The sequence below is a fragment of the Lithobates pipiens genome, unplaced genomic scaffold (genome assembly GCF_037356315.1).
Source record: "Lithobates pipiens isolate NorthernLeopardFrog02 unplaced genomic scaffold, aLitPip1_a1.2 Scaffold_8, whole genome shotgun sequence".
Taxonomy (NCBI): domain Eukaryota; kingdom Metazoa; phylum Chordata; class Amphibia; order Anura; family Ranidae; genus Lithobates; species Lithobates pipiens.
Genome location: NW_027507903.1, coordinates 692,540,784 through 692,562,001, shown reverse-complemented (window position 1 = coordinate 692,562,001; position 21,218 = coordinate 692,540,784). Strand labels below are relative to the sequence as shown.

The window sequence follows — 21,218 nt, the reverse complement described above, 5'->3', positions numbered from 1 at the left end:
AAGAGATGGCGGTGGCGTCATTTTCTCCCCCAGCGGGTTTGTCACTACTCTATGACTCTGGGGGAGGAGTGCGGGTTCCCTGGACCGGGGCGGGCAGTCAACAGGTTAGCGATAGCTGTGCTTCTGGCCTCATTGATCTGCCAGTCACTAAGATGGCGGTGGTCACACTTTTGCCCTTTCTAAAAGGCTTCAGCCATGAAGAAAGTGTGACGCCGCACCACAAATGACTGAGGTAGACCATTGGAGGTGAGCAACAAGGATACGATGGTGGTGAGGGCATGTGTGAAGATGTTGCCAGGTCCAGCTCTAGTCTCCACCCCAACAGGTAAGGGACGGAATCTTTGCCCGCACTGGTCGGCATTGACTTGATGTGATGTCACATTCCAGGGGATTGAATTACAATAGAGGGAATATATATAAAAACCATCACGGGGTTCCCATAGACAGGCTGCTCTGCTGGCCCCGTGTATGTTTGGCCCAAGGAGGTGCTAGATCACTATACTACATACAAACCTCGGTTCTGACTTCAGTAGAAATGATTGATATCCCCCACATCGGGCGTCAGAATAAAAGCGTGTATGCTCGATAAGAGAGGTGTGGGCGCCATTTTGTGCCGTGTTGGGATTTTATTTGGCAATTCTAAATGACTTCTTACGTTCTCCGATCTACTTCCCCAAAGACGGCTGAATTGTATTACTGACACCTCTAGGATACCTAGAGCCCCTGGCACTGGTTCAGGAAATATGGTGGAAGACCAGTAAGAAAGCTGAAGACATTGGTGTACTTGTGACGCTTTTGGGGCTCTGGGAAGATGTTGTTGGCGATGGAGAGATGGAGGTGCTGGAGGTACTGGATATGGTGGAAGCTGTGAAGGAAAATGACCCATAATGAACATCATGTGGGATACAAACTTTTCACATCTCCATTGCCGATCTCAGGTCTGTGTTTGCCAAAACAGCAAATCTCCAGCACACACATAGCTCCTCCAAAATCTTCTTCATTGAACATGCACAAGAACACGGGACAACCTGCTGACGTGTTTCAACCTCTTAAGGCCTTCATCAATTAAAGCCCTAAGAGGCTGAAGCACAGCAGAGGGTCACCCTTTGTTTTCAGGCATGTTCAATAAAGAATATTCTGGAGGAGCCCCGTGTGTGCTGGAGAATTACTGCTTGATGGGCTATGCTGCAGTCCTGGAAGAGGACCACTCCACGGACTAAGGGTGGAGGAGACCCAAGTAGAAGGTGAGCTCACCCTGGAAAATGAGGCAAGCTCAACCAAGGTGCAGACTGTAAGCACTAATCAGTGTTCACCAGAGCTCCTGATGGTGGGGATGGGTTTTGTTTCATGTTAGTAAAATGTTACGGGTCCTCAGGATCGCTCCACCAGGAGGGGACCAAGCTTGGGGCCAATAGCAGATATAGCAGGTAGGCATCAAGCAAAAGCGTAGTTGGTAAACAAGGCAAAGGTTGGTAAGGAGCGGTTGCAGGTTGAGATCATAGGGAAGCGTAGTCGCGGAGCAAGCCAAAGGTCGGTAATGGGCAGTAGTGAAGATGCGGACGTCAGTACGGGTGACAACAGGTAGATCTCCGCTGGAAAGAGCTCAAAAATCTATCTTGCAAACAGGAAGTGCAAAGGCATGGCTAAAATAGGAAGTCCCATGGGAGGAGCAAAGGGTTCAAGACAACCAAGGCAAGATTGGTCAAGGAATTGAGGGGGACGTTCCACACAGTATTTGAGGGTGGAGGAGACCCAATGAGAAGGTGAATGGTGTACCATTTTTCTTATGGACTGTGTTTGCAAGCTTTGGTGTCATGGTCAAGGGTCAGGCATGGAGACTAGTAGCTATATTAGTAGAGAGGCTTCCACCAAACAGCAGGATAGGTATACAAGCAGGTCACCCTGGTAGATGAGGCAAGCTCAACCGTGGTGTGGACTCTAAGCACTAACCGGTGTTCACCAGAGCTCCTGATGGTGGGGATAGGTTTTGCTGCATCTTAGTATCAGGTTGCGGTCCTCAGGATTGCCCCACCAGGAGGGGAGCAAGTCGGGGTCCAGAAGCAGAAAAAGCAGGTAGGGAGTGAGCAGAAGTGTAGTTGGTTAACAAGCCAAAGGTCGGTAACGATTGGTTGCAGTTTGGGATCATAGGGAAGCATAGAAGAGGAGAAAGCCAAAGGTCAGTAATGAGCAGTAGGGAAGATAGGGACGTCCGCACGAGTGACAAGAGGGAGATCTCCACTGGAGAGAGCTCAATAATCTGGCAAACAGGAAGTGCAAAAGTAGGAATAGGAAGTTCATGGGAGGAGCAAAGGGTTCAAGGTTCAAGACAAACAAGACACAAGGCAAGATTGATCAAGGAATTGCCCAGGGATCTGTCCAGCATCTCAGGTGGCTCAGCAAGAAGAGACATGGCCAGACACAGCAGACACATTTGGACTTCGGAGATAGTCAGCACAGACATACAAGCAAAGCTGAGCTACCCAAAAAATGGAATCACATTGAGACCTGTTTATAATGTATTTGGAATGTGAAACGGCTGACCACGAGAGTGAAGCCAGGAGTAGCGCAGCAACTGTGGTCAGAGGGGTCCTGTCAGAAGATCCAGAGTTCTGGTGATGTGCTCACAAGCAACCTTTCTCCAGCCCAACCAGGGAGGAATCTATGTAGTGCCCTCTAATCCTGGATAGGAGGGTGTATGTAGAGGGGTCTCAATTACAACTCAGCCCCATACTCCAGGGGGCCCCAGTGCGGCTCCCTCTAATCCTGATTAGGAGGGGTGTATGTGCAGGGGTCACAGGGGTCTCAATTACAACTCAGCCCTATAGTCCCTAGGGGTTCCCATTGCGGCTCCCCCCAATTGCAGATACCAGGGGTGTATGTTCAGGGGTCACAGGGATCTCAATTACAACTCGGCCCCATACTCCAGGGGGCCCCCAGTGCAGCTCCCTCTAATCCTGGATAGGAGGGGGGGTGTATGTTCAGGGGTCTCAATTACAACTCAGCCCCATGCTCCAGGGGGCCCCCAGTGCGGCTCCCCTCTAATCCAGGATAGGAGGGGTGTATGTACAGGGGTCACAGGGCTATTGGTCCCCTGTACTGCCACCATGGGGGGGTCCCGGCCAGGGCTCAGGGGGGCCCTTTATGTTTTCAGCCACCATGGGGGGTCTCAGCCAGGGTTCAGAGGCAGCCCTTTATGGTTTATAGCTTGGCCCTCCATATATTCCCAGTTTATCATGTGCCCCCATTGGAAAATGAATTGCCCACCCCAATCCTATGAGAAGAAGCAGATTATGAGACAAAAGAGAAGACTTGAGACATTATAAAACGACTTCCACTAATAAGGAGATAAAATCTCTGTGAGACAGAAACCTTCATCTCCAGTTTGATCCCAATGGAATCTCCCAGATGGAAGGCCCTCCAGCTCTTGAGTCAGCCTCAGCGGGCAATAAAAGGTGAAAAGCCCTCCAAACCTCGGTTCTGACTTTAGTAGAAATGATTGATATCCCCCACATCGGGCGTCAGAATAAAAGCGTGTATGCTCGATAAGAGAGGTGTGGGCGCCATTTTGTGCCGCGTTGGGTTTTTATTTGGCAATTCTAAATGACTTCTTACGTTCTCCGATCTACTTCCCCAAAGACGGCTGAATTGTATTACTGACATCTCTAGGATACCTAGACCCCCTGGCACTGGTTCAGGAAATATGGTGGAAGACCAGTAAGAAAGCTGAAGACATTGGTGTACCTGTGATGGTTTCAGGAGTCTGGGATGATGTTGTTGGCGATGGAGAGATGGAGGTGCTGGAGGTACTGGATATGGTGGAAGCCGTGAAGGAAAATGACCCATAATGAACATCATGTAGGATACAAACTTCTCACATCTCCATTGCCCATCTCAGGTCTGTGTTTGCCAAAACAGCAGATCTCCAGCACACACATAGCTCCTCCAAAATCTTCTTCATAGAACATGCACAAGAACACGGGACAACCTGCTGACGTGTTTCAACCTCTTAAGGCCTTCATCAATTAAAGCCCTAAGAGGCTGAAGCACACCAGAGGGTCACCCTTTGTTTTCAGGCGTGTTCAATAAAGAAGATTCTAGAGGAGCCCCGTGTGTGCTGGAGATTTACTGCTTGATGGGCTATGCTGCAGTCCTGGAAGAGGACCACTCCACGACTAAGGGTGGAGGAGACCCAAGTAGAAGGCGAGTTCACCCTGGCAAATGAGGCAAGCTCAACCGAGGAGCAGACTCTAAGCACTAACCGGTGTTCACCAGAGCTCCTGATGGTGGGGATGGGTTTTGTTGCATGTTAGTATCATGTTACGGGTCCTCAGGATCGCTCCACCAGGAGGGGACCAAGCTTGGGGCCAATAGCAGATATAGCAGGTAGGCATCAAGCAAAAGCATAGTTGGTAAACAAGGCAAAGGTTGGTAAGGAGCGGTTGCAGGTTGAGATCATAGGGAAGCGTAGTCGAGGAGCAAGCCAAAGGTCAGTAATGAGCAGTAGTGAAGATGTGGACGTCAGTACGGGTGACAACAGGGAGATCTCCGCTGGAGAGGGCTCAAAAATCTATCTTGCAAACAGGAAGTGCAAAGGCATGGCTAAAATAGGAAGTCTCATGGGAGGAGCAAAGGGTTCAAGACAAACAAGACACAAGACAAGATTGGTCAAGGAATTAAGGAAGTTCCACACACTATTTGAGGGTGGAGGAGACCCAATGAGAAGGTGAATGGTGTACCGTTTTTGTTATGGACTGTTTGCAAGCTTTGGTGTCATGGTCTAGGGTCAGGCATGGAGACTAGATGCTATATTAGTAGAGAGGCTTCCACCAAACAGCGGGATAGGTATACAAGCAGGTATCCCTGGTAGATGAGGCAAGCTCAACCGTGGTGTGGACTCTAAGCACTAACCGGTGTTCACCAGAGCTCCTGATGGTGGGGATGGGTTTTGTTGCATGTTAGTACCAGGTTGCAGTCCTCAGGATCGCCCCACCAGGAGGGGAACAAGCCGGGGTCCAGAAGCTGATAAAGTAGGTAGGGAGTGAGCAGAAGTGTAATTGGTAAACAAGCCAAAGGTCGGTAATGATTGGTTGCAGTTTGGGATCATAGGGAAGCGTAGTCAAGGAGAAAGCCAAAGGTCGGTAATGAGCATGTAGCGAAGATAAGGACGTCAGCAGGAGTGACAAGAGGCAGATCTCCACTGGAGAGAGCTCAATAATTTGGCAAACAATAAGCGCAAAAGTAAGAATAGGAAGTTCATGGGAGGAGCAAAGGGTTCAAGACAAACAAGACACAAGGCAAGATTGGTCAAGGAATTGTCTAGGGATCTGCCCAGCATCTCAGGAGGCTCTGCAAGAAGAGACATGGCCAGACACAGCAGACACATTTGGACGGTGGTCACACTTCCGCTCTTTCTAAAAGGCTTCAGCCATGAAGAAAGTGTGACGCCGCACCACAAATGACTGAGGTAGACCATTGGACGTGAGCAACAAGGATATGATGGTGGTGAGGGCATGTGTGATGATGTTGCCAGGTCCAGTTCTACTCTCCTAACCAACAGGTAAGGGACGGAATCTTTGCCCGCACTGGTCGGCATTGACTTGATGTGATGTCACATTCCAGGGGAGTGAATTACAATAGAGGGAAAATATAAAAACCATCACGGGGTTCCCATAGACAGGCTGCTCTGCTGGCCCCGTGTATGTTTGGCCCAAGGAGGTTCTAGATCACTATATTACATACGGGTTGGTTCCCGATATGGATTTGTATTTTATATATCATGTCTCGTTCTGTGCACCCGTACACCTGGGAAGTTTCCTTCAGCAGATTTAAGTTCAACCTAAAATTTCTGTCCTCCATATATTCCCAGTTTCTCACGTGGCCCCCCATTGGAAAATGAATTGCCCACCCCAATCCTATGAGAAGAAGCAGATTATGAGACAAAAGAGGAGACTTGAGACATTATAAAACGACTTCCACTAATAAGGAGATAAAATCTCTGTGAGACTGAAACCTTCATCTCCAGTTTGATCCCAATGGAATCTCCCAGATGGAAGGCCCTCCAGCTCTTGAGTCAGCCTCAGCGGGCAATAAAAGGTGAAAAGCCCTCCAAACCTCGGTTCTGACTTTAGTAGAAATGATTGATATCCCCCACATCGGGCGCCACAATAAAAGCGTGTATTCTCGATAAGAGAGGTGTGGGCGCCATTTTGTACCTTGTTGGGTTTTGTTTGGCAATTCTAAATGACTTCTTACATTCTCCGATCTACTTCCCCAAAGACGGCTGAATTGTATTACTGACACCTCTAGGATACCTAGACCCCCTGGCACTGGTTCAGGAAATATGGTGGAAGACCAGTAAGAAAGCTGAAGACATTGGTGTACCTGTGATGGTTTCAGGAGTCTGGGATGATGTTGTTGGTGATGGAGAGATGGAGGTGCTGGAGGTACTGGATATGGTGGAAGCTGTGAAGGAAAATGACCCATAATGAACATCATGTGGGATACAAACTTCTCACATCTCCATTGCCGATCTCAGGTCTGTGTTTGCCAAAACAGCAGATCTCCAGCACACACATAGCTCCTCCAAAATCTTCTTCATTGAACATGCACAAGAACACGGGACAACCTGCTGACGCGTTTCAACCTCTTAAGGCCTTCATCAATTAAAGCACTCAGAGCCTGAAGCACACCAGAGGGTCACCCTTTGTTTTCAGCGTGTTCAATAAAGAAGATTCTGGAGGAACCCCATGTGTGCTGGAGATTTACTGCTTGATGGGCTATGCTGCAGTCCTGGAAGAGGACCACTCCAAGACTAAGGGTGGAGGAGACCCAAGTAGAAGGCGAGTTCACCCTGGCAAATGAGGCAAGCTCAACCAAGGTGCAGACTCTAAGCACTAACCGGTGTTCACCAGAGCTCCTGATAGTGGGGATGGGTTTTGTTGCATGTTAGTACCATGTTGCAGTCCTCAGGATCGCTCCACCAGCAGGGGACCAAGCTTGGGGCCAATAGCAGATATAGCAGGTAGGCATCAAGCAAAAGCGTAGTTGGTAAACAAGGCAAAGGTTGGTAAGGAGCGGTTGCAGATTGAGATCATAGGGAAGCGTAGTCGAAGAGCAAGCCAAAGGTCGGTAATGAGCAGTAGTGAAGATGTGGACGTCAGTACGGGTGACAACAGGGAGATCTCCACTGGAGAGAGCTTAAAAATCTATCTTGCAAACAGGAAGTGCAAAAGCATGGTTAAAATAGGAAGTCCCATGGGAGGAGCAAAGGGTTCAAGACAAACAAGACACAAGGCAAGATTGGTCAAGGAATTAAGGAAGTTCCACACACTATTTGAGGGTGGAGGAGACCCAATGAGAAGGTGAATGGTGTACCATTTTTCTTTTGGACAGTTTGCAAGCTTTGGTGTCATGGTCAAGGGTCAGGCATGGAGACTAGGAGCTATATTAGTAGAGAGGCTTCCACCAAACAGCAGGATAGGTATACAAGCAGGTCACCCTGGTAGATGAGGCAAGCTCAACCGTGGTGTGGACTCTAAGCACTAACCGGTGTTCACCAGAGCTCCTGATGGTGGGGATAGGTTTTTCTGCATCTTAGTACCAGGTTGCGGTCCTCAGGATTGCCCTACCAGGAGGGGAGCAAGTCGGGGTCCAGAAGCAGAAAAAGCAGGTAGAGAGTGAGCAGAAGTGTAGTTGGTTAACAAGCCAAAGGTCAGTAACGATTGGTTGCAGTTTGGGATCATAGGGAAGCATAGAAGATGAGCAAGCCAAAGGTCGGTAATGAACAGTAGCGAAGATATGGCGTCCGCACGAGTAACAAGAGGGAGATCTCCACTGGAGAGAGCTCAATAATCTGGCAAACAGGAAATGCAAAAGTAGGAATAGGAAGTTCATGGGAGGAGCAAAGGGTTCAAGGTTCAAGACAAACAAGACACAAGGCAAGATTGGTCAAGGAATTGTCCAGGGATCTGTCCAGCATCTCAGGTGGCTCTGCAAGAAGAGACATGGCCAGACACAGCAGACACATTTGGACTTAGGAGATAGTCAGCACAGACATACAAGCAAAGCTGAGCTACCCAAGAAATGGAATCACATTGAGACCTGTTTATAATGTATTTGAAATGTGAAACGGCCGACCACGAGAGTGAAGCCAGGAGGAGCGCAGCAACTGTGGTCAGAGTGGTCCTGCCAGAAGATCCAGAGTTCTGGTGATGTGCTCACAAGCAACCTTTCTCCAGCCCAATCAGGGAGGAATCTATCTAGTGCCCTCTAATCCTGGATAGGAGGGTGTATGTAGAGGGGTCTCAATTACAACTCAGCCCCATACTCCAGGGGGCCCCAGTGCAGCTCTCCTCTAATCATGGATAGGAGGGGTTATGTTGAGGGGTCATAGGGGTCTCAATTACAACTCAGCCCCATACTCCAGGGGGCCCCCAGTGCAGCTCCCCTCTAATCCGGGATAGGAGGGGTGTATGTACAGGGGTCACAGGGCTATTGGTCCCCTGTACTGCCACCATGGGGGGGTCCCAGCCAGGGCTCAGGGGGGCCCTTTATGTTTTCAGCCACCATGGGGGGTCTCAGCCAGGGTTCAGAGGCACCCCTTTATGGTTTATAGTTTGGCCCAACATATATTCCCAGTTTATCATGTGCCCCCATTGGAAAATGAATTGCCCACCCCAATCCTATGAGAAGAAGCAGATTATGAGACAAAAGAGGAGACTTGAGACATTATAAAACGACTTCCACTAATAAGGAGATAAAATCTCTGAGAGACTGAAACCTTCATCTCCAGTTTGATCCCAATGGAATCTCCCAGATGGAAGGCCCTCCAGCTCTTGAGTCAGCCTCAGCGGGCAATAAAAGGTGAAAAGCCCTCCAAACCTCGGTTCTGACTTCAGTAGAAATGATTTATATCCCCCACATCGGGCGTCAGAATAAAAGCGTGTATGCTCGATAAGAGAGGTGTGGGCGCCATTTTGTGCCGCGTTGGGATTTTATTTGGCAATTCTAAATGACTTCTTACGTTCTCCGATCTACTTCCCCAAAGACGGCTGAATTGTATTACTGACACCTCTAGGATACCTAGACCCCCTGGCACTGGTTCAGGAAATTTGGTGGAAGACCAGTAAGAAAGCTGAAGACATTGGTGTACCTGTGATGGTTTCAGGAGTCTGGGATGATGTTGTTGGCGATGGAAAGCTGGAGGTGCTGGAGGTACTGGATATGGTGGAAGCTGTGAAGGAAAATGACCCATAATGAACATCATGTAGGATACAAACTTCTCACATCTCCATTGCCGATCTCAGGTCTGTGTTTGCCAAAACAGCAAATCTCCAGCACACACATAGCTCCTCCAAAATCTTCTTCATTGAACATGCACAAGAACACGGGACAACCTCCTGACGTGTTTCAACCTCTTAAGGCCTTCATCAATTAAAGCCCTAAGAGGCTGAAGCACACCAGAGGGTCACCCTGTGTTTTCGGGCGTGTTCAATAGAGAAGATTCTGGAGGAACCCCATGTGTGCTGGAGATTTACTGCTTGATGGGCTATGCTACAGTCCTGGAAGAGGACCACTCCACGACTAAGGGTGGAGGAGACCCAAGTAGAAGGCGAGTTCACCCTGGCAAATGAGGCAAGCTCAACCAAGGTGCAGACTCTAAGCACTAACCGGTGTTCACCAGAGCTCCCGATGGTGGGGATGGGTTTTGTTGCATGTTAGTACCATGTTGCGGTCCTCAGGATAGCTCCACCAGCAGGGGACCAAGCTTGGGGCCAAGAGTAGATATAGCAGATAGGCATCAAGCAAAAGCGTAGTTGCTAAACAAGGCAAAGGTTGGTAAGGAGCGGTTGCAGGTTGAGATCATAGGAAAGCGTAGTCGAAGAGCAAGCCAAAGGTCAGTAATGAGCAGTAGTGAAGATGTGGACGTCAGTACGGGTGACAACAGGGAGATCTCCACTGGAGAGAGCTTAAAAATATATCTTGCAAACAGGAAGTGCAAAGGCATGGCTAAAATAGGAAGTCCCATGGGAGGAGCAAAGGGTTCAAGACAAGCAAGACACAAGGCAAGATTGGTAAAGGAATTAAGGAAGTTCCACACACTATTTGAGGGTGGAGGAGACCCAATGAGAAGGTGAATGGTGTACCATTTTTCTTATGGACTGTTTGCAAGCTTTGGTGTCATGGTCAAGGGTCAGGCATGGAGACTAGTAGCTATATTAGTAGAGAGGCTTCCACCAAACAGCAGGATAGGTATACAAGCAAGTCACCCTGGTAGATGAGGCAAGCTCAACCGTAGTGTGGACTCTAAGCACTAACCAGTGTTCACGAGAGCTCCTGATGGAGGGGATTGGATTTGTTGCATCTTAGTACCAGGTTGCGGTCCTCAAGATAGCCCCACCAGGAGGGGAACAAGACGGGGTCCAGTAGCAGAAAAAGCAGGTAGGGAGTGAGCAGAAGTGTAATTAGTAAACAAGCCAAAGGTCAGTAATGATTGGTTGCAGTTTGGGATCATAGGGAAGCGTAGTCGAGGAGCAAGCCAAAGGTCGGTAATGAGCAGTAGCGAAGATAAGGACGTCAGCAGGAGTGACAAGAGGTAGATCTCCACTGGAGAGAGCTCAATAATCTGGCAAACAATAAGTGCAAAAGTAAGAATAGGAAGTTCATGGGAGGAGCAAAGGGTTCAAGACAAACAAGACACAAGGCAAGATTGGTCAAGGAATAGTCCAGGGATCTGCCCAGCATCTCAGGTGGCTCTGCAAGAAGAGACATGGCCAGACACAGCAGACACATTTGGATGGTGGTCACACTTCCGCTCTTTCTAAAAGGCTTCAGCCATGAAGAAAGGGTGACGCCGCACCACGAATGACTGAGGTAGACCATTGGAGGTGAGCAACAAGGATATGATGGTGGTGAGGGCATGTGTGACGATGTTGCCAGGTCCAGCTCTAGTCTCCACCCCAACAGGTAAGGGATGGAATCTTTGCCCGCACTAGTCGGCATTGACTTGATGTGATGTCACATTGCAGGGGAGTGAATTACAATAGAGGAAAAATATAAAAACCATCACGGGGTTCCCATAGACAGGCTGCTCTGCTGGCCCCGTGTATGTTTGGCCCAAGGAGGTTCTAGATCACTATATTACATACGGGTTGGTTCCCGATATGGATTTGTATTTTATATATCATGTCTCGTTCTGTGCACCCGTACACCTGGGAAGTTTCCTTCAGCAGATTTAAGTTCAGCCTAATAGTTTGGCCCTCCATATATTCCCAGTTTCTCACGTGGCCCCATTGGAAAATGAATTGCCCACCCCAATCCTATGAGAAGAAGCAGATTATGAGACAAAAGAGAAGACTTGAGACATTATAAAACGACTTCCACTAATAAGGAGATAAAATCTCTGTGAGACTGAAACCTTCATCTCCAGTTTGATCCCAATGGAATCTCCCAGATGGAAGGCCCTCCAGCTCTTGAGTCAGCCTCAGAGGGCAATAAAAGGTGAAAAGTCCTCCAAACCTCGGTTCTGACTTTAGTAGAAATGATTGATATCCCCCACATCGGGCGCCAGAATAAAAGCGTGTATTCTCGATAAGAGAGGTGTGGGCGCCATTTTGTGCCGTGTTGGGTTTTTGTTTGGCAATTCTAAATGACTTCTTACGTTCTCCGATCTACTTCCCCAAAGACGGCTGAATTGTATTACTGACACCTCTAGGATACCTAGACCCCTTGGCACTGGTTCAGGAAATATGGTGGAAGACCAGTAAGAAAGCTGAAGACATTGGTGTACCTGTGATGGTTTCAGGAGTCTGTGATGATGTTGTTGGCGATGGAGAGATGGAGGTGCTGGAGGTACTGGATATGGTGGAATCTGTGAAGGAAAATGACCCATAATGAACATCATGTGGGATACAAACTTCTCACATCTCCATTGCCGATCTCAGGTCTATGTTTGCCAAAACAGCAGATCTCCAGCACACACATAGCTCCTCCAAAATCTTCTTCATTGAACATGCACAAGAACACGGGACAACCTCCTGACGTGTTTCAGCCTCTTAAGGCCTTTATCAATTAAAGCCCTAAGACGCTGAAGCACACCAGAGGGTCACCCTGTGTTTTCAGGCGTGTTCAATAAAGAATATTCTGGAGGATCCCCGTGTGTGCTGGAGATTTACTGCTTGATGGGCTATGCTGCAGTCCTGGAAGAGGACCACTCCACGACTAAGGGTGGAGGAGACCCAAGTAGAAAGTGAGGTCACCCTGACAAATGAGGCAAGCTCAACCGAGGAGCAGACTCTAAGCAATATCCGGTGTTCACCAGAGCTCCTGATGGTGGGGATGGGTTTTGTTGCATGTTAGTACCATGTTACGGGTCCTCAGGATCGCTCCACCAGGAGGGGAACAAGCTAGGGGCCAATAGCAGATATAGCAGGTAGGCATCAAGCAAAAGCGTAGTTGGTAAACAAGGCAAAGGTTGGTAATGAGCGGTTGCAGATTGAGATCATAGGGAAGTGTAGTCAAGGAGCAAGCCAAAGGTCGGTAATGAGCAGTAGCGAAGATGTGGACGTCAGTACAAATGATATTAGTAGAGAGGCTCCCACCAAACAGCAGGATAGGTATATAAGCAGGTCAGCCTGGTAGATGAGGCAAGCTCAGCCGTGGTGTGGACTCTAAGCACTAACCGGTGTTCACCAGAGCTTCTGATGGAGGGGATGGGTTTTGCTGCATTTTAGTACCAGGTTGTGCTCCTCAGGATCGCCCCACCAGGAGGGGAACAAGCCGGGGTCCAGAAGCAGATAAAGCAGGTAGGGAGTGAGCAGAAGTGTAATTGGTAAACAAGCCAAAGGTCAGTAACGATTGGTTGCAGTTTGGGATCATAGGGAAGCATAGAAGAGGAGCAAGCCAAAGGTCAGTAATGAGCAGTAGGGAAGATAGGGACATCAGCACGAGTGACAAGAGGGAGATCTCCGCTGGAGAGAGCTCAATAATCTGGCAAACAGGAAGTGCAAAAGTAGGAATAGGAAGTTCATGGGAGGAGCAAAGGGTTCAAGGTTCAAGACTAACAAGACACAAGGCAAGATTGGTCAAGGAATTGCCCAGGGATCTGTCCAGCATCTCAGGTGGCTCTGCAAGAAGAGACATGGCCAGACACAGCAGACACATTTGGACTTGGGAGATAGTCAGCACAGACATACAAGCAAAGCTGAGCTACCCAAGAAATGGAACCACATTGAGACCTGTTTATAATGTATTTGGATTGTGAAACGGCCGACCACGAGAGTGAAGCCAGGAGGAGCGCAGCAACTGTGGTCAGAGGGGTCCTGTCAGAAGATCCAGAGTTCTGGTGATGTGCTCACAAGCAACCTTTCTCCAGCCCAACCAGGGAGGAATCTATCTAGTGCCCTCTAATCCTGGATAGGAGGGTGTATGTAGAGGGGTCTCAAATACAACTCAGCCCCATACTCCAGGGGGCCCCAGTGCGGCTCTCCTCTAATCATGGATAGGAGGGGTTATGTTGAGGGGTCATAGGGGTCTCAATTAGAACTCGGCCCCATACTCCAGGGGGCCCCCAGTGCGGCTCCCTCTAATCCTGAATAGGAGGGGTGTATGTTCAGCGGTCACAGGGGTCTCAATTGCAACTCAGCCCCATACTCCAGGGGGGCCCCAGTGCAGCTCCCCTCTAGTCCGGGATAGGAGGGGTGTATGTACAGGGGTCACAGGGCTATTGGTCCCCTGTACTGCCACCATGGGGGGGTCCCGGCCAGGGCTCAGGGGGGCCCTTTATGTTTTCAGCCACCATGGGGGGTCTCAGCCAGGGTTCAGAGGCAGCCCTTTATGGTTTATAGTTTGGCCCTCCATATATTCCCAGTTTCTCACGTGGCCCCATTGGAAAATGAATTGCCCACCCCAATCCTATGAGAAGAAGCAGATTATGAGACAAAAGAGGAGACTTGAGACATTATAAAACGACTTCCACTAATAAGGAGATAAAATCTCTGTGAGACTGAAACCTTCATCTCCAGTTTGATCCCAATGGAATCTTCCAGATGGAAGGCCCTCCAGCTCTTGAGTCAGCCTCAGCGGGCAATAAACGGTGAAAAGCCCTCCAAACCTCGGTTCTGACTTTAGTAGAAATGATTTCTTTTCCCCACATCGGGCGTCAGAATAAAAGCGTGTATGCTCGATAAGAGAGGTGTGGGCGCCATTTTGTGCCGCGTTGGGATTTTATTTGGCAATTCTAAATGACTTCTTACGTTCTCCGATCTACTTCCCCAAAGACGGCTGAATTGTATTACTGACACCTCTAGGATACCTAGACCCCCTGGCACTGGTTCAGGAAATATGGTGGAAGACCAGTAAGAAAGCTGAAGACATTGGTGTACCTGTGATGGTTTCAGGAGTCTGGGATGATGTTGTTGGCGATGGAGAGATGGAGGTGCTGGAGGTACTGGATATGGTGGAATCTGTGAAGGAAAATGACCCATAATGAACATCATGTGGGATACAAACTTCTCACATCTCCATTGCCGATCTCAGGTCTGTGTTTGCCAAAACAGCAGATCTCCAGCACACACATAGCTCCTCCAAAATCTTCTTCATTGAACATGCACAAGAACACGGGACAACCTGCTGACGTGTTTCAACCTCTTAAGGCCTTCATCAATTAAAGCCCTAAGAGGCTGAAGCACACCAGAGGGTCACCCTTTGTTTTCAGGCGTGTTCAATAAAGAAGATTCTGGAGGAGCCCCGTGTGTGCTGGAGATTTACTGCTTGATGGGCTATGCTGCAGTCCTGGAAGAGGACCACTCCACGACTAAGGGTGGAGGAGACCCAAGTAGAAGGTGAGGTCACCCTGGCAAATGAGGCAAGCTCAACCAAGGTGCAGACACTAAGCACTAACCGGTGTTCACCAGAGCTCCTGATGGTGGGGATGGGTTTTGTTGCATGTTAGTACCATTTTGCGGTCCTCAGGATAGCTCCACCAGCAGGGGACCAAGCTTGGGGCCAATAGCAGATATAGCAGGTAGGCATCAAGCAAAAGCGTAGTTGGTAAACAAGGCAAAGGTTGGTAAGGAGCGGTTGCAGGTTGAGATCATAGGGAAGCGTAGTCGAAGAGCAAGCCAAAGGTCAGTAATGAGCAGTAGTGACGATGTGGATGTCAGTACGGGTGACAACAGGGAGATCTCCACTGGAGAGAGCTTAAAAATCTATCTTGCAAAGAGGAAGTGCAAAGGCATGGCTAGAATAGGAAGTCCCATGGGAGGAGCAAAGGGTTCAAGACAAGCAAGACGCAAGGCAAGATTGGTCAAGGAATTAAGGAAGTTTCACGCACTGTTTGAGGGTGGAGGAGACCCAATGAGAAGGTGAACGGTGTACCGTTTTTGTTATGGACTGTGTTTGCAAGCTTTGGTGTCATGGTCAAGGGTCAGGCATGGAGACTAGATGCTATATTAGTAGAGAGGCTTCCACCAAACAGCAGGAGAGGTATACAAGCAGGTCACCCTGGTAGATGAGGCAAGCTCAACCGTGGCGCAGACTCTAAGCACTAACCGGTGTTCACCAGAGCTCCTGATGGAGGGGATTGGTTTTGCTGTATCTTAGTAGCAGGTTGCAGTCCTCAGGATTGCCCCACCAGGAGGGGAACAAACCGGGGCCCAGAAGCAGATAAAGCAGGTAGGGAGTGAGCAGAAGTGTAATTGGTAAACAAGCCAAAAGGTCAGTAATGATTGGTTGCAGTTTGGGATCATAGGGAAGCGTAGTCAAGGAGCAAGCCAAAGGTCGGTAATGAGCAGTAGCCAAGATAAGGACATCAGCACGACTGACAAGAGGCAGATCTCCACTGGAGAGAGCTCAATAATCTGGCAAACAATAAGTGCAAAAGTAAGAATAGGAAGTTCATGGGAGGAGCAAAGGGTTCAAGACAAACAAGACACAAGGCAAGATTGGTCAAGGAATTGCCCAGGGATCTGTCCAGCATCTCAGGTGGCTCTGCAAGAAGAGACATGGCCAGACACAGCAGACACATTTGGACGGTGGTCACACTTCCGCTCTTTCTAAAAGGCTTCAGCCATAAAGAAAGTGTGACGCCGCACCACAAATGACTGAGGTAGACCATTGGAGGTGAGCAACAAGGATATGATGGTGGTGAGGGCATGTGTGATGATGTTGTCAGGTCCAGTTCTACTCTCCTAACCAACAGGTAAGGGATGGAATCTTTGCCCGCACTGGTCGGCATTGACTTGATGTGATGTCACATTCCAGGGGAGTGAATTACAATAGAGGGAAAATATAAAAACCATCACGGGGTTCCCATAGACAGGCTGCTCTGCTGGCCCCGTGTATGTTTGGCCCAAGGAGGTTCTAGATCACTATATTACATACCGGTTGGTTCCCGATATGGATTTGTATTTTATATATCATGTCTCGTTCTGTGCACCCGTACACCTGGGAAGTTTCCTTCAGCAGATTTAAGTTCAACCTAAAATTTCTGTCCTCCATATATTCCCAGTTTCTCACGTGGCCCCATTGGAAAATGAATTGCCCACCCCAATCCTATGAGAAGAAGCAGATTATGAGACAAAAGAGGAGACTTGAGACATTATAAAACGACTTCCACTAATAAGGAGATAAAATCTCTGTGAGACTGAAACCTTCATCTCCAGTTTGATCCCAATGGAATCTTCCAGATGGAAGGCCCTCCAGCTCTTGAGTCAGCCTCAGCGGGCAATGAAAGGTGAAAAGCCCTCCAAACCTCGGTTCTGACTTTAGTAGAAATGATTTCTTTTCCCCACATCGGGCGCCAGAATAAAAGCGTGTATTCTCGATAAGAGAGGTGTGGGTGCCATTTTGTGCCGCGTTGGGTTTTTATTTGGCAATTCTAAATGACTTCTTACGTTCTCCGGTCTACTTCCCCAAAGACGGCTGAATTGTATTACTGACACCTCTAGGATACCTAGACCCCCTGGCACTGGTTCAGGAAATATGGTGGAAGACCAGTAAGAAAGCTGAAGACATTGGTGTACCTGTGATGGTTTCAGGAGTCTGGGAAGATGTTGTTGGCGATGGAGAGATGGAGGTGCTGGAGGTACTGGATATGGTGGAATCTGTGAAGGAAAATGACCCATAATGAACATCATGTGGGATACAAACTTTTCACATCTCCATTGCCGATCTCAGGTCTGTGTTTGCCAAAACAGCAGATCTCCAGCACACACATAGCTCCTCCAAAATCTTCTTCATTGAACATGCACAAGAACACGGGACAACCTGCTGACGTGTTTCAACCTCTTAAGTCCTTCATCAATTAAAGCCCTAAGAGGCTGAAGCACAGCAGAGGGTCACCCTGTGTTTTCAGGCGTGTTCAATAAAGAATATTCTGGAGGAACCCCATGTGTGCTGGAGATTTACTGCTTGATGGGCTATGCTGCAGTCCTGGAAGAGGACCACTCCACGACTAAGGGTGGAGGAGACCCAAGTAGAAGGCGAGTTCACCCTTGCAAATGAGGCAAGCTCAACCAAGGGGCAGACTCTAAGCACTAACCGATGTTCACCAGAGCTCCCGATGGTGGGGATGGGTTTTGTTGCATGTTAGTACCATGTTGCGGTCCTCAGGATAGCTCCACCAGCAGGGGACCAAGCTTGGGGCCAATAGCAGATATAGCAGGTAGGCATCAAGCAAAAGCGTAGTTGGTAAACAAGCCAAAGGTTGGTAAGGAGCGGTTGCAGGTTGAGATCATAGGGAAGCGTAGTCGCGGAGCAAGCCAAAGGTCGGTAATGAGCAGTAGTGAAGATGTGGACGTCAGTACGGGTGACAACAGGGAGATCTCCGCTGGAGAGGGCTCAAAAATCTATCTTGCAAACAGGAAGTGCAAAGGCATGGCTAAAATAGGAAGTCCCATGGGAGGAGCAAAGGGTTCAAGACAAACAAGACACAAGACAAGATTGGTCAAGGAATTAAGGAAGTTCCACACACTATTTGAGGGTGGAGGAGACCCAATGAGAAGGTGAATGGTGTACCGTTTTTGTTATGGACTGTTTGCAAGCTTTGGTGTCATGGTCTAGGGTCAGGCATGGAGACTAGATGCTATATTAGTAGAGAGGCTTCCACCAAACAGCGGGATAGGTATACAAGCAGGTATCCCTGGTAGATGAGGCAAGCTCAACCGTGGTGTGGACTCTAAGCACTAACCGGTGTTCACCAGAGCTCCTGATGGTGGGGATGGGTTTTGTTGCATGTTAGTACCAGGTTGCAGTCCTCAGGATCGCCCCACCAGGAGGGGAACAAGCCGGGGTCCAGAAGCAGAAAAAGCAGGTAGGGAGTGAGCAGAAGTGTAATTGGTAAACAAGCCAAAGGTCGGTAATGATTGGTTGCAGTTTGGGATCATAGGGAAGCATAGAAGATGAGCAAGCCAAAGGTCGGTAATGAACAGTAGCGAAGATATGGACGTCCGCACGAGTAACAAGAGGGAGATCTCCACTGGAGAGAGCTCAATAATCTGGCAAACAGGAAGTGCAAAAGTAGGAATAGGAAGTTCATGGGAGGAGCAAAGGGTTCAAGGTTCAAGACAAACAAGACACAAGGCAAGATTGGTCAAGGAATTGTCCAGGGATCTGTCCAGCATCTCAGGTGGCTCTGCAAGAAGAGACATGGCCAGACACAGCAGACACATTTGGACTTTGGAGATAGTCAGCACAGACATACAAGCAAAGCTGAGCTACCCAAGAAATGGAACCACATTGAGACCTGTTTATAATGTATTTGAAATGTGAAACGGCCGACCACGAGAGTGAAGCCAGGAGGAGCGCAGCAACTGTGGTCAGAGTGGTCCTGCCAGAAGATCCAGAGTTCTGGTGATGTGCTCACAAGCAACCTTTCTCCAGCCCAATCAGGGAGGAATCTATCTAGTGCCCTCTAATCCTGGATAGGAGGGTGTATGTAGAGGGGTCTCAATTACAACTCAGCCCCATACTCCAGGGGGCCCCCAGTGCAGCTCCCCTCTAATCCGGGATAGGAGGGGTGTATGTACAGGGGTCACAGGGCTATTGGTCCCCTGTACTGCCACCATGGGGGGTCCCAGCCAGGGCTCAGGGGGGCCCTTTATGTTTTCAGCCACCATGGGGGGTCTCAGCCAGGGTTCAGAGGCACCCCTTTATGGTTTATAGTTTGGCCCAACATATATTCCCAGTTTCTCACGTGGCCCCATTGGAAAATGAATTGCCCACCCCAATCCTATGAGAAGAAGCAGATTATGAGACAAAAGAGGAGACTTGAGACATTATAAAACGACTTCCACTAATAAGGAGATAAAATCTCTGTGAGACTGAAACCTTCATCTCCAGTTTGATCCCAATGGAATCCCCCAGATGGAAGGCCCTCCAGCTCTTGAGTCAGCCTCAGCGGGCAATAAAAGGTGAAAAGCCCTCCAAACCTCGGTTCTGACTTCAGAAGAAATGATTTATATCCCCCACATCGGGCGTCAGAATAAAAGCGTGTATGCTCGATAAGAGAGGTGTGGGCGCCATTTTGTGCCGCGTTGGGTTTTTATTTGGCAATTCTAAATGACTTCTTACGTTCTCCGATCTACTTCCCCAAAGACGGCTGAATTGTATTACTGACACCTCTAGGATACCTAGACCCCCTGGCACTGGTTCAGGAAATATGGTGGAAGACCAGTAAGAAAGCTGAAGACATTGGTGTACCTGTGATGGTTTCAGGAGTCTGGGATGATGTTGTTGGCGATGGAGAGATGGAGGTGCTGGAGGTACTGGATATGGTGGAAGCTGTGAAGGAAAATGACCCATAATGAACATCATGTGGGATACAAACTTCTCACATCTCCATTGCCAATCTCAGGTCTGTGTTTGCCAAAACAGCAAATCTCCAGCACACACATAGCTCCTCCAAAATCTTCTTCATTGAACATGCACAAGAACACGGGACAACCTGCTGACGCGTTTCAACCTCTTAAGGCCTTCATCAATTAAAGCCCTAAGAGGCTGAAGCACACCAGAAGGTCACCCTTTGTTTTCAGCGTGTTCAATAAAGAATATTCTGGAGGAGCCCCGTGTGTGCTGGAGATTTACTGCTTGATGGGCTATGCTGCAGTCCTGGAAGAGGACCACTCCACGACTAAGGGTGGAGGAGACCCAAGTAGAAGGCGAGTTCACCCTGGCAAATGAGGCAAGCTCAACCAAGGTGCAGACTCTAAGCACTAACCGGTGTTCACCAGAGCTCCTGATGGTGGGGATGGGTTTTGTTGCATGTTAGTACCATGTTGCAGTCCTCAGGATAGCTCCACCAGGAGGGGACCAAGCTTGGGGCCAATAGCAGATATAGCAGGTAGGCATCAAGCAAAAGCGTAGTTGGTAAACAAGGCAAAGGTTGGTAAGGAGCGGTTGCAGGTTGAGATCATAGGGAAGCGTTGTCGAAGAGCAAGTCAAAGGTCGGTAATGAGCAGTAGTGAAGATGTGGACGTCAGTACGGGTGACAACAGGGAGATCACCGCTGGAAAGGGCTCAAAAATCTATCTTGCAAACAGGAAGTGCAAAGGCATGGCTAAAAGAGGAAGTCCCATGGGAGGAGCAAAGGGTTCAAGACAAACAAGGCACAAGGCAAGATTGGTCAAGGAATTAAGGAAGTTCCACACACTATTTGAGGGTGGAGGAGACCCAATGAGAAGGTGAATGGTGTATCATTTTTCTTATGGACTCTGTTTGCAAGCTTTGATGTCATGGTCAAGGGTCAGGCATGGAGACCAGTAGCTATATTAGTAGAGAGGCTTCCACCAAACAGCAGGATAGGTATATAAGCAGGTCACCCTGGTAGATGAGGCAAGCTCAACCGTGGCGCAGACTCTAAGCACTAACCGGTGTTCACCACAGCTTCTGATGTAGGGGATGGGTTTTGCTGCATCTTAGTATCAGGTTGCAGTCCTCAGGATTGCCCCACCAGGAGGGGAACAAGCCGGGGCCCAGAAGCAGATAAAGCAGGTAGGGAGTGAGCAGAAGTGTAGTTGGTAAACAAGCCAAAGGTCAGTAATGATTGGTTGCAGTTTGGGATCATAGGGAAGCGTAGTCAAGGAGCAAGCCAAAGGTCGGTAATGAGCAGTAGCGAAGATAAGGACGTCAGCAGGAGTGACAAGAGGCAGATCTTCACTGGAGAGAGCTCAATAATCTGGCAAACAATAAGTGCAAAAGTAAGAATAGGAAGTTCATGGGAG

At 48.8% G+C, this 21,218-nt stretch overlaps 1 protein-coding gene across 1 annotated transcript in view; it reads right to left on the bottom strand.

Moving 5' to 3' along the window:
- LOC143962555 (uncharacterized) overlaps positions 1 to 21,218 on the bottom strand; it is a 79,636-nt gene that overhangs the window by 23,046 nt on the left and 35,372 nt on the right. The window contains exons 6-12 of the mRNA XM_077471821.1: positions 19,699 to 19,779; positions 17,022 to 17,102; positions 14,382 to 14,462; positions 11,789 to 11,869; positions 9,152 to 9,232; positions 6,382 to 6,462; positions 785 to 865 (exon numbers count right to left, since the gene is read on the bottom strand). Of these exons, the coding sequence (XP_077327947.1) occupies positions 785 to 865; positions 6,382 to 6,462; positions 9,152 to 9,232; positions 11,789 to 11,869; positions 14,382 to 14,462; positions 17,022 to 17,102; positions 19,699 to 19,779 (567 nt within the window). The remainder of the gene's footprint in view (positions 1 to 784; positions 866 to 6,381; positions 6,463 to 9,151; positions 9,233 to 11,788; positions 11,870 to 14,381; positions 14,463 to 17,021; positions 17,103 to 19,698; positions 19,780 to 21,218) is intronic.